This window comes from Serinus canaria, chromosome Z, assembly GCF_022539315.1.
Source record: "Serinus canaria isolate serCan28SL12 chromosome Z, serCan2020, whole genome shotgun sequence".
In the NCBI taxonomy this organism is placed as follows: Eukaryota; Metazoa; Chordata; class Aves; order Passeriformes; family Fringillidae; genus Serinus; species Serinus canaria.
In genome coordinates this window covers 75243044-75255536 of record NC_066343.1, presented here as the reverse complement: position 1 = coordinate 75255536, position 12493 = coordinate 75243044, and the positions used below count along the sequence as shown (strand labels likewise).

The following is a 12493-nucleotide window of genomic DNA, read 5'->3' as shown; positions in this document are numbered from 1 at the left end:
AGAGAATAAATCCCAGCACTGCAGAGGGAATGCATAAGCTGTCCCTGACAGGCAGTGTGTGGTTCTGAGTCCGTGAGTCCCCTTTATTCTCCTTCCCAGTGCCCCCCATCTGTGTCTGACAGAATTCCATTAGGAGCTGTGTCCCTGCCCGTGGCAGGGGCTGGAACTGAGCTTTAAGGTCCCTTCCAGCCCAAAACCACTCCAGGACTCCAGGATTCTGTACCCCCCTCCCACAGCCGGTGCTCCAGGAGCAGCTGATGGCTCTGCACAAGTGAAACCCACAGAAAATTGACTCTGAAAGGAGCAATCACAGCAGAGGCGGCTGCAGCCCTTCCCATTTCCCCTGGCAGAGCTTCCCCCGGGACCGTGTGCGCCTGACCCTAAACCTTCCCCATTTTCCAAGCCAATGCACTTGATGGGAACTGATCTCTGTGCTCCCCACGGCTCCCCTGGCATGCCCGGGCTGGGACACGGCCGCTTTCGGCTTGGCTGAGTCCTGACTCCACTGCACAGATTGGATTGGGGCTCTGCCTTCATTTGCTCCCAGTCCTTGCAGGCATCCTCACCTATGGAGCACGGGCTGCTCTGTCCTGTTCTGCTCTCCTCGGGAGGACAGGAATTTCCCTGTCTCCTACAGAACAGAACTCTGTGCTGGACAAAAGCCCAGGAGGGCCAAGGAACCCCTCTGGCACCCTGGGACCATCCCTCTCCCCATCCTCTGCCTCCTCCCACCAGCAGCACCACCCTCACTGTTTGCTCCTGGACTAAAGGGCATTTTAAGCCGTTTTCTGTCTGAATCCATTGTTTTATAAAAAAGCCAAATCAAACCTTGCAAGGGGTGAAGATTCTAGCATCACTTCCAAGCTGGAAGCATCGGTTTCCTTTCACCGTGTTGTAAACTGTGAGTAGCTCTGCAGGAGCGAGTAAATGCCTGTTTAAGGTTATTTACATCAATAAATAAATATTTACCCCTTTTTAAGCATCTCCAGCCCTTGCAAACAGGTTTCCAATTTACAAAAATCAATTAAAATCTGATATTAGAATGCACCAGCCCACGGTGATGTTCCCGGAGATGTCACTCAGCCTCCATTCCAAGCCTCACATCAGCATTCCAAAAGCTCTGCTGCTGAAAGAGCAGAAAGTTTCACCTTTTAATTTTTCATAGCGGATTAATTTTTAATTTTCAGACATCAGAGAGAGGGGGAAGTTCCCCAGGAGCCTCTCCCGCTTCAAAGCGCGCTCCAGGCAACCGCTGCATCCAGTGTCAATTTATCACACCAGAGGCTCCCTTCCAGATTTTTCCTGAGGTTTTTTTTGTTGTTGTTGTTCAGACAAAAGTATGAATGCTGAAGTTTCCTACAGGCTGGGAACAGCAGCAAAGCCTCTTCTGCTGCCTGCTCAGCTCAGCTGGAGGAGCAGAAGGGCCGTGGCTGCTCCAGCTCTGTAGGGAGGCGCTTCACTGCTCCGAGCCGAGGCTGCAGCCAGGGAGCCTCTGCAGGCACTGCCTCTGCCCATCCCTCCCTGGATCCCCCTGGCACTGCCCACCCAGCCTCAGGGATCAGGGATCACACATCCACACAGTTCCTGTGGGGTTTGAGTTTGGAGTCTGAGCAGGTAATTCCCGACCTGCTCTGGAGTGTCCCATGGCACAAGGCCTTCCTCTGCTGGCTGCCATGCCCTAGGAGCAGTGGGCAGCCCAGATTCCAGATTCCAGCACAGTCAGTGCTTCAGTGCACTTAATTCCTCTGGGGAATTAGGTCCCCAGAGCTGCACAGGGACTGGGGACAAGGCAGGGAACGAGGACCCAAACCATCCCGGGGTTCTGCTCTCATCCCAAAGGAAATGGGGGAGATTCCTGATGAGGGGGCAAAGAACCATCAGCAGGAGATCACCGACACCCATGCACGTTTCAGTCCAGTTTTATTCCACAAGCATATTTACACCAGGAATGTTGATCCACAGAGGGCAGGGACTGGTGGAGAAGCAGACACTGGGACCATCCCAGGGTGACTTCTTCCCCCCCTCTCATCCAGGGACACCTCCACAGGCACAGGGATGAGGCCAAGCAGCGCCAGGGACACGCAAAGCTGGCAGCAGGGATGGGCAACAGCCCTGGCACACAGCCACCTCCAGCAGCTTGAGTTCAACCCTCCTCAGGCCCTGAGCCCCCTGGCTGGAACTCTGCTGGAACAGCACAGAGATATGGAGCTTCTGGGCTGGCTGCAAATCCCACCTGGGCACTACACACATCACCCAAAGCAGAACAAAACACATTCATTTCCTCTTTTGGAGCCATGTGAAAAATGAATTCCTTCGTTTTTGGAACAAGTACCATGATTAGCTTAGGAGGTAGTGCCAGCCTCAGGTCTGAGCTCTGCGGCCAAGGAAAAGCTGCACAAACAGAGATACTGAAATAAAAGGATTTGAGAGATTTTTTTTCTCTTTGCCATGAGCAGAAACCAGAAAATTTCACACAGAATATTCCACAGAATTAGATATGTAAGAAGGAAACACAGTCACAGCGAGTGTCACACAGGAATATTCCTACTGAAGGAAATATTTCAGTACATCCAGTCAATAATTCATTTTTTCCACAATTTGGATCATTTTTTCCATTCAAAATGGCCCCCTTTGTCCTTTACTTAAATAAATACCTGCACCGGTGGCAAAAACCACCTTTCTATATAAATACTGCTTTTTTCCAAGTCTGCCATTGAACAGGATTTTTAAATTATTTATTTACACGTGGACTCTCATTTTTCCTTCAGCCTGGGCACAGCAGCACTTCCAATCCCCTCAGGAAGGAGCCTCCACCCCTTGGGATCGGCCCAGGCCACGGCCCCACATTCCAGCCCCATTCCCAGGCAGGTCCCTGGCTCGGGGGGCAGCGTTCCGCGGTCACCAGCAGCACGTCCATGTAAACACGAGCCTTTTTGGTAAACACTGACATTCGGGGAGGCTCCGCAGGGAAAAGGGCTCGGGTGATATCCAGCGCCGAGGGGCCGGGCTCAGCCGGCTTCGGGAGGAGCTGCTCCTGCTCCCGCTGTGCCGGGCACGCTCGGAGCGGAGCGGGGCGGCCCCCGCGCCCTCCTCCTGCTGGAGGCACGGCCAGGCTGTCAGTGCCACCAGCCGGCCGGCAGAGATGGGCCGGGCCCTCAGACCCGGGCTGGGCTCCCTCACATCCCGGCTGAGCCCCTCAGATCCCAGCTGGGCCCTCAGATCCCACCTGAGCCCCTCAGACCCTGGCTGAGCCCCTCAGATCCCGGCTGGGCCCCTCAGATCCCACCTGAGCCCCTCAGATCCCACCTGAGCCCCTCAGATCCTGGCTGGGCCCCTCAGATCCTGGCTGAACCCCTCAGATCCCGGCTGGGCCCCTCAGATCCCACCTGAGCCCCTCAGACCCTGGCTGAGCCCCTCAGATCCCGGCTGGGCCCCTCAGATCCCAGCTGAGCCCCTCAGATCCCGGCTGGGCCCCTCAGATCCCACCTGAGCCCCTCAGATCCCACCTGAGCCCCTCAGATCCTGGCTGGGCCCCTCAGATCCCACCTGAGCCCCTCAGATCCTGGCTGAACCCCTCAGATTCCGGCTGAACCCATCAGATCCTGGCTGGGCCCCTCAGATCCCGGCTGGGCCCCTCAGATCCCACCTGAGCCCTTCAGATCCCAGCTGAGTCCCTCAGACCCTGGCAGGCCCCTCCCAGGTCCCAGTGCTCCCTGGCACGGTTCTGGCATGGCTCTTGGTGCCCAGCAGGCTCACCCAGACCATGAAGTGGTGCTCCCTGCCCAGCCCAGCCCAGGCTCACCCAGACCATGAAGCGGCGCTCCCAGCCCAGCCCAGGCTCACCCAGACCATTCAGCCATGCTCCCAGCCCTGTACCCAAGCTCACCTAGACCATGAAGCGGTGCTCCCAGCCCAGCCCAGGCTCACCCAGACCATTCAGCCATGCTCCCAGCCCTGTACCCAAGCTCACCTAGACCATGAAGCGGTGCTCCCAGCCCTGCCAGGCTCACCTAGACCATGAAGCGGTGCTCCCTGCCGTCGTGGGCCATGAGGATGATGTTGCGGTTGGAGGTCCAGATGAGGCGGGCCAGGCGCAGCGCGGTGTGCGAGCCGGGCGAGGCCGGCTGCACCGGCGGCACCTGGTAGGTCTTGACGCAGCGCAGCTGGGGTGCGGAGTTGAGCATGCCGATGCTCCCCAGGAGGGAGGTGTTCATCTGGGGGACACAGCCCGGCCCTGGGGTCAGCAGTCCCCGCAGCCCGGAGAGCACGGCAGCGGGCTCTGACACTGCCGTGCGGCCCGGCAGGAGGCTGCACTGAGGATCAGGGGGTGCTCTGGCTGGGAAGGCACCTCGGAGCTCACCCAGTCCCACCCAGCCATCCTCACCAGGTTCTCCGAGCCCTGTCTAACCTGGCCTTGGACACCCCCAGGGATCTGCTGGCTTCCACTCTTGGGAAACAGGCCGAGCACTGCTGGTGCCAGCTCCAAACTCTCCATGCCCCCACGTGCATGGCAAGCCTGGGGTTTCTGTGCCCAGCAAGCCCTGGCAAAGCCCGGGGTGTTTCACTGCCACGCCCGGAATCCCTGTCCCAGGCACCCTTGTCCTGGCTCTCCCGTGTCAGGGTGTAAATCACGGCATCCGCGCGAGCCCCGCTGACATTTTCACCATTTAAATCATCTTGAGTAATAACCCTTTTAGGATGACTAATGCTCCTGATTTTCCTGCATTAATAATCGTGCCAAACAGGACACGGAAGGGAAAAATCACCAGCGCACGAGGTCACATCTGAGAACTGCCCGGAGGTTGTTTAACCCCTTGTGTCTGGGCTGGGAGGGATCTCCAGGATCGCCTCATTCCACACCCTGCCATGGGCAGGGTCACCTTCCACCACCCCAGGCTGCTCCCAGCCCTGTCCCGCTGTCACCTTCCCTCCCTGGGGATTTTTTCCCTGCTGGAGCCCCTCAATGGCTGAAAAGAAGGGATAGAACCCCCGAGGTGTCCTCACCTGCCAGAAGCAGAGGTGGCTGTCAGAGTTGGAGTAGGTGGCCAGGTACCGGCCGTCGGGGGCGAACGCCACGGCAGTGATGGGTCCCTTGTGGCCATGGATAGTCTGGGAACGGGGCACACAACAGCACTGTGGCACAGCCACCAGCTGGCAGCCACACAACAGGAGCCCCCCACGGAAATGTCTTCCCAGAGAGCTCCTCTCCCACTGCAGCTCCCCCAGAAAGCATCAAAAAGCCCAGGTTTGCATTAAACCCAGGATGCCACATGATATTGTCCTGGAACAGCCCATTCCCCCCTGGATCAGCACTACCAAACCCCATTAGCAGTGCCCATGCCCGGGTTATTAAAAGCCCTGCTGGGTGTGTGCACCTGGAATGAGGCTGAGATATTAACAATCCATTAAGATATTCATTTATTCCTGGTGGGAAAGGTGAGGGAACCCCAGACCTCTCTCTCTCTAATGGGATCCCCACAGTTAATTAGTTTTAGCCCCATCCCACTCTTTAGCACTTAACAAGCACGGAGCACTTGTCAATAAAATATGTTTTGGTGAGACAAAGGTAGAAATCAATAGGAGCAGCACACTTGTTGCTCTTTTTACTCCTGGAACACGTTCCAAGAAGTACAAACCCTTCAGGGAATCCAGCTGCTTTGTTATTTAAAGGAAGTGCTTCTCTAATTGATGCTAATCCTTCCCAGCCAGGATTTTTGTGCTCTGAGCTTGTGTTTTCCACCAGGAGGTGAAGCAGCTGCTTCCAGCTTCCTTCTGCCTAGGGCTGGAAGGGGAAGGGAACTCTCCTGGGAGCCTCCTGCACCACAGCATCCACTCCCAACAGTTATCCCAACAGCCCAACTCCAAGGCCAGTGCTTGGGAAAGTCTCCACTGAACTGCACTGTGCCACTAAAGGTGATGTGAAAATCCCACACTGAATCAATCTTATATTAATAAGTATTTAAAATTAATATTTTAAATTGATAATGCCCTGCTGGAGACACCCACTGATATCTGATCCCCTTCATTATCTGATAATTCTGAATTCCAGGGGTTCCTTCCATAGAAGGGGCAAACCTGCAGCAGTGGGAAAGCAGCAGTGGCTGGCAGTGCCAGCCTGGGACCCCTGGCAGGGGACACCCAGGGGAGGTGACTGTGACCCTGCCCAGGGCACAGGGACACCCAGGGCACAGGGACAGCCCCTTTAATCATTTGGTTTCATAAATGAATCCATGAAAATCCCTTCCTCTGTTGTTTCCATGTTTAGAAAAGGCCTTTATCCAACTGAGGGTACACTCAGGAATTCCCTGTTCTCTGAAATTTCAGGATGTGCTTTCCATGAGCAGGAAATGCAGGTGTGGAGGGAGTGCAGGACAAACACCTTTAAAGCACTGCTTTCAAGAACATCTTTTATCCTGTCATTAATTAAGGCGAGCCACAATTCATTCCAAATGGAATATTAAATCCTTTTCTGCCCTCCACATAAATCAAACTTTGCCAAGGCATTCAGGACTGAAATAAAATCAGCCCTGCACAATCCAATTAATGCTCGGATTGCTGGGATTTTAATTCTGGAAGGACCCAGGACCAAACAGTATTGATTCCAGCCCAGGCTTAAAAGTAGTTTTTGCTTTGAAATAAACCCAAAATAACTTATGTTTCTCTTTAATCTTCCCGTGCAAATGACCCAGGTTTTAGGTACAGAAATTACATTTATTTCTGAAATGCAGCTCTAAATATTTATGATGAACCCCAAGATTTAATCAACACAATTGGAATATTTCAGAGTCTCTCCTTATAGACCCAAGTATGGTCATAAAGGAAAAGAAGATCATGAAAGGAATTAATTGGGGGATTTTGGGCCAGACTCTGGCACTCAGCAAGAATTTACCTGGGAAAATAGGAATATTTTCCCATCATCCCAAAAGCAACTATCAGGTATCCTAAAATTCATTACCTGCAATGTCTCTCTTTAGCGTTTAATTTGATATAAAACAGCATTTTTAGCACAGCATTTTCCTGTGTTACTGCACCTTTAAGTGCAGGATTTTTACCTGTGTGTAATAATTAGGAATCTTACACAAAATATTAAAAATGTGGTTGGAACTTAACATTATTTTAGTGTTTAACTGGGCAAACAGAGCTCGTGCTCAACGATACCTTAATCCCGTTGCCTAATCCTTTTAGTATGGTTATCGAGGAATTCTAGCTGCAATTATTAATCCAAGGGTTTATTTTGGGATAAAAATTGCCATCGGTGCTTAATCCCGTGGCCGTGGGGTTCCGAGGCGGGCAAACAAAGGGCACATTTCCAGGTGGAGCCGCTGCTTTCCAATTCCCTGCGCAGCATCAATTATCTTTATCAAATCCCAGATCTCATCTCAGCCCCGATCAAGATGGAGCCCCGCCGGAGCAGGACTGCCAGAGCCAGGGAGAAGCTGGGGAGGGAGGAAGGAAGGGATCAATAGTCATCATCGCATTGTGCTGCAGCTCAGGGAAGCTCCACCTTCTTTTTGGGAAGCGGCCGAGTTTAACCTCTGCCTCACCTGAGCCCGGGGCTGTGCTCAGGGCAGGAGGGACTGGGAGAGCCGGCTGAGCCCAGGGACAGCCCGGGCCAGGGATCTGTCCCTGTGCTCCGGGATAAAACACCAGGATAAAATCCTACTGAACCTGGTGGGGAAATGGATCCCCAGCCAGCAGGGACAGCCTCACACAGAGCCCTGACCTCCCACCTGTCCAGGTGTTCCAAGAACCTGCCCCAAACCCACTGCTGCTCCAGCTGGGAAAGCACTGCATGGATCCCACAGCAAACACTGCTGCTGCTCATTCCCAAAATTACAATGGAGTGAGCCTGGGAGGAATTCTGAGCTTCAGAATGCAATCCCTCCAACCTCTGCAGGGCAACGGGTGAGGGGGAATATGGAGGGGGAATATGGAGGGGGAATATGAGGGGGAATATGGAGGGGGAATATGAGGGGGAATATGGAAGGGGATGTGAGGGGGAATATGGAGGGGGAATATGTGAGGGGGGATATGGAGTAGGATTGTGTGAGGGGGAATATGGAGCAGAAATATGGAGGGGGAACATGGAGCAGGATTGTGTGAGGGGCAATATGGAGGGGGAATGTGTGAGGGCAAATATGGAGCAGGAATGTGTGAGGGGGAACATGTCAGGGGGAATATGAGGGGAAATATGGAGCAGGATTTGGAGGGGGAATATGGAGAGGAATATAGAAGGCTGCTGCCGTGGCCATGTGGGATAGCACCTGAACTCAGGGCATGGATCCTCCTTGGAATGGGGGACAAACCTGGCTTCCAGCTGGCTCCCAGAGGGAGAAGCCCTGCTGAGGATGGGCTGGGAGAAGAAGCCCTGCTGAGGATGGGCTGGCTCCCAGAGGGAGAAGCCCTGCTGAGGCCAGGCTGGCTCCCAGAGGGAGAAGCCCTGCTGAGGATGGGCTGGCTCCCAGAGGGAGAAGCCCTGCTGAGGATGGGCTGGCTCCCAGAGGGAGAAGCCCTGCTGAGGATGGGCTGGCTCCCAGAGGGAGAAGCCCTGCTGAGGATGGGCTGGCTCCCAGAGGGAGAAGCCCTGCTGAGGCCAGGCTGGCTCCCAGAGGGAGAAGCCCTGCTGAGGATGGGCTGGCTCCCAGAGGGAGAAGCCCTGCTGAGGCCGGGCTGGCTCCCAGAGGGAGAAGCCCTGCTGAGGATGGGCTGGCTCCCAGAGGGAGAAGCCCTGCTGAGGCCGGGCTGGCTCCCAGAGGGAGAAGCCCTGCTGAGGCCGGGCTGGCTCCCAGGCAGTTTATCAGGAGCGTCATGGAGACGGGTGAGGAGCGGAGCCATCGCAGCAGCGGCCCCGGGTCAATACCCTGCGAGCTGCAGTGGGAATGAATAATCAGCAGCCAGCCCTGGGAGCTGCCAGCAGCTGAAGGACAGATCAATGGCCAAGGGAAGGGCACTGCCCGGCCCCAGCCACCCCAAGGAGCCAGCAGTGCCCTGTGCCATGTGGGGACAGCAGCCACACCCGGGGAGGGCTCACAAACTCAGGTCATGGGAGGAGGGGCAGAGAGAACCTGCTTTGGATGTGGAGTTATGGAAAAATAGAGTCAGTGTTTGCATTTGCAGTAGTCATAATGCAGTCTACTAACACAGTAAATTTTACTGAGGGGAAACCCCATCCTAGATAAATGCTGATTTATTTTTTGTTAATAAGGGGGATTTTTGATATCCATCATCCTGTTGATCATTCCAAGTAATTTCTCAGTCACTTCCTACAACCACCTTTCTCAAAAAAATTAAAATTACCTGGAAGGGGAAATTACACAGCTTTTTCAGCTGCACCATCCTCAAGTTATTCCATGTTTTTGAGCAGCCAGAAAAATCTGCCATTGTGAGAAACTACGTGTAAAATTGGACTTGGAGGCAGGAATCTGTATCCAACAGAGGGTGCTCATGAATAATAACCCTGAAAAGGACCCGTCCTACTTATCCTGGGGGTCCCTTTGGTCACCCCCAGCCCTGTTTTCCACGGTTAATTATTCAGAAAAGTAAGGAACTGTGAACATTGCCCAGCACAGACTAAACAATTCAGAATTTTTGTGGAAACACCCCCCAGACTTTAGCCCAGGAGACAAGGCTGAGGTTTGAATCCAGTGCCAGGGACGGGAGGCAACAGCACTCGCTGTCCTTCAGTCCTGCTGTTCCCTGGGTGTTCCCCTGGTGCCCAGCAGCTCAGCACACTGCCCTGAGCGGGTGCCCCCTCCCAGGGGTGCCCCCAGCCCTGCTCACCTGGCACTTGCCCGTGCGGATGTCGTAGAGTGCCACGGAGCCGTGCCGCGCTCCCACGGCGATGCGGTGGCTGCGCTCGTAGTAACTCACCATGTAGAACCTGGGGACAGCAACGGGCACAGGCTGGCACACCACCCTCACCTGGGTGCCATGGCATGGGGCTGGCACACCACACTCATTTAGGATCCCAGTGGGTAATTAACTAAGGGCTGGAACTGAGAGGTGATTTAAAGATCCACTCTCTGCTGGTTTAACACCTGGCATTCCACAAAAGCAGCTGATGGTTGGTATGTTACCATGGAACCTGATGAGATTTATCCATCAGATTGATCTATTTCTTTGGGAATAATCTATGGGATAGCCAGCAGCTCCCTGGATGGCCATGGGCGTGCCCTCCCTGTGCTGGCACACCTCAGTACAACTGGTGAAGTGCCCATCCCACACCCTGTGTGGCTGAGGGCATTCCCGTGCCAGTCAAACAGAAAGGAAGGGAAGTGGAAGGAGAAATAAGCAAACTCATCAATTTTTGATGGGCATAAAGGAAAGGGAAGAGGGGGATTGGCCATCCCACACTCTCTGCTCCAATAACACCCTTGGGGTAAAGGCTGCAATAGCCCTGACACCCAGTGTGACCATGGAGCATTTACTGCAATTCCAACAACTGCAAAATCCATGGCATATCAACACTTCGAAACCCAGGAGACACTAAATCCTAATTGCAAATCCAAACCCTTGGGGATATCCCTGTGCCTTATCACAGGAGAGCAGACCTGTGCAAGTGCCAGCTGCATTCCGAACCATGCTGGAATTTTGCAGCTACATTTTCCTCTTCCAAAATGCACCAGAAGTACCTGGAATCAGTCTCAAAACCCGAATTGCTGAGCACATTTAGGGCTTCAAACAGCCACCTTTCAGACTTGTGGTTCCTGGGGATCCCCAGTGCCACAGCAACTGCAATGCTCTGCAGGATGGCAGCTGGCAAGGCAAGCAGGACGAAACACAGGGAAAACCAGGAAAGAATAAAAGAGAAGGAAGAGACTCCCTGGTTTTTGTGCAGGGAAAAGGGCAAATGCAGCTCAGCTGCAGCTTTGTGTGGCGGTGTGTCCCTCCCTGAGGTGTGACCGTCCTTCCCTCAGTCTGCTCTCGCTGTTCTTTGGTCAGGGATTGGCCACACACGTGTTCCAGCCCAGCACAGGGAAGGCTGGGGTGTCAGAGGGAGCCACCATGGGATGCCAGAGAGTGCTTCCCCTGGGATCTCTGCACAGAAATCCCCCCCTTGCTGGGGCCTGCTGGCAATTTCTCCATCTCTGGGTGCTGGATCACTTTTACACTGGCTATAACCAGGAAATATCACCAGAGAATTTAAAATGGCTATAAATATACACAGCAATAGGGAGATTGGGCACTAATTCCCATTCATCCTTCCCTTGATGTTTTAAGGGAAGCCACTTAAAGCATCAGGAAGGAGGAAGATCATCTCCATCAGGATCCAACCTGGCAACAGGATAATTGTTCTTTCTGTGAAACTATTCCATATTTTAATAGGTTATTAAATTAAAATGTAATGGCTGACAGGTGATTATTAGAATTTATTGGCCGGACCAGTTTAAGAGGATGGCTGGGATATTTATTCACATTTAAAGATACTGGAAATGCTCCCATTTCATAAATCACCTTTTACTCTTTCTTGTGTCACCTAAAAGACTGTTTCACTCTTCATTAAGAAATATATCCCGCTGGTAATCCTATCATTCACTTCAGTATTCCCAGAGGAAGAGCTCACCTGCAGATGGCTGGAAAACATTCCTGAAGACCCTTCTTCTTAACTAAAGATCCTTCCAGGCAGTACATGATGATGTCCATCACCTTGGAAACAAAAATTACCATCAGCTGACAATCAAGGTCTGAAGGTCATCCCATCCCAAGTTCCAGCAGATCAGGTTGTTCCAAGCTGTGTCCAGCCTGGCTTTGACCTCTTTTTGCTTGGGATAATTTCCCCCACAACGTGATTTATGTCATGCAATTTAAAGTTTGGGAAATATAAAGCAAATCCTTTCTACTCCCAAAGCCCACATGGAAAGCAGCTCCTGGAGTGGAGTCAGCCTCCTCACCTCCACCAGCAGGTCCACGACGTCGGAGGGCATCTTGTCGATGAGGATCTCGATGACGCGCAGGATCTCGCCCTTGGCGCGGGCCAGCGTGCTGGTGTGGATGTTCTGCTGCGACTGCGTGTTGGCCGCCAGCGCCGTGTGCCTGTGCACCTGGGGGAGGAGCAGGGCACCACTGGCACCTGGGAACAGCCTCCAGACCAGCGGGGCTGCCCTTGAGCCCAGCACCTCCATGGTCACCAGGACCAGCGGGGCTGCCCTTGAGCCCAGCACCTCCATGGTCACCAGGAGCAGCAGGGCTGCCCTTGAGCCCAGCACCTCCATGGCCACCAGGACCAGCAGAGCTGCCCTTGAGCCCAGCACCTCCATGGCCACCAGGACCAGCAGGGCTGCCCTTGAGCCCATCACCTCCATGGCCACCAGGAGCAGCAGAGCTGCCCTTGAGCCCAGCACCTCCATGGCCACCAGGACCAGCGGGGCTGCCCTTGAGCCCAGCACCTCCATGGTCACCAGGAACAGCGGGGCTGGCCTTGAGCCCAGCACCTCCATGGCCACCAGGACCAGCAGAGCTGCCCTTGAGCCCAGCACCTCCACAGTCCCCACCA

The 12493-nt window shown here is 53.9% G+C and overlaps 1 protein-coding gene across 25 annotated transcripts in view; it reads right to left on the bottom strand.

Moving 5' to 3' along the window:
* Positions 1–1903: 1903 nt before the first annotated feature.
* Positions 1904–12493, bottom strand: part of WDR7 (WD repeat domain 7) — a 38066-nt gene continuing 27476 nt past the window's right edge. The window contains exons 23-29 of one of the 25 annotated variants that reach the window (XR_007780409.1): positions 11892–12041; positions 11564–11646; positions 9781–9880; positions 5005–5109; positions 3487–4214; positions 3387–3406; positions 1904–3207 (exon numbers count right to left, since the gene is read on the bottom strand). Coding sequence is in view for 5 of the 25 variants with exons in the window: in XM_050986602.1 (XP_050842559.1) it covers positions 4011–4214; positions 5005–5109; positions 9781–9880; positions 11564–11646; positions 11892–12041 (642 nt within the window). In the remaining 20 variants the exon portion in view is untranslated. Of the gene's footprint in view, positions 4215–5004; positions 5110–5276; positions 7437–9780; positions 9881–11563; positions 11647–11891; positions 12042–12493 lie in introns of those variants that run through there. The other 24 variants (XR_007780406.1, XR_007780410.1, XR_007780395.1 and 21 more) reach the window with 24 other exon arrangements.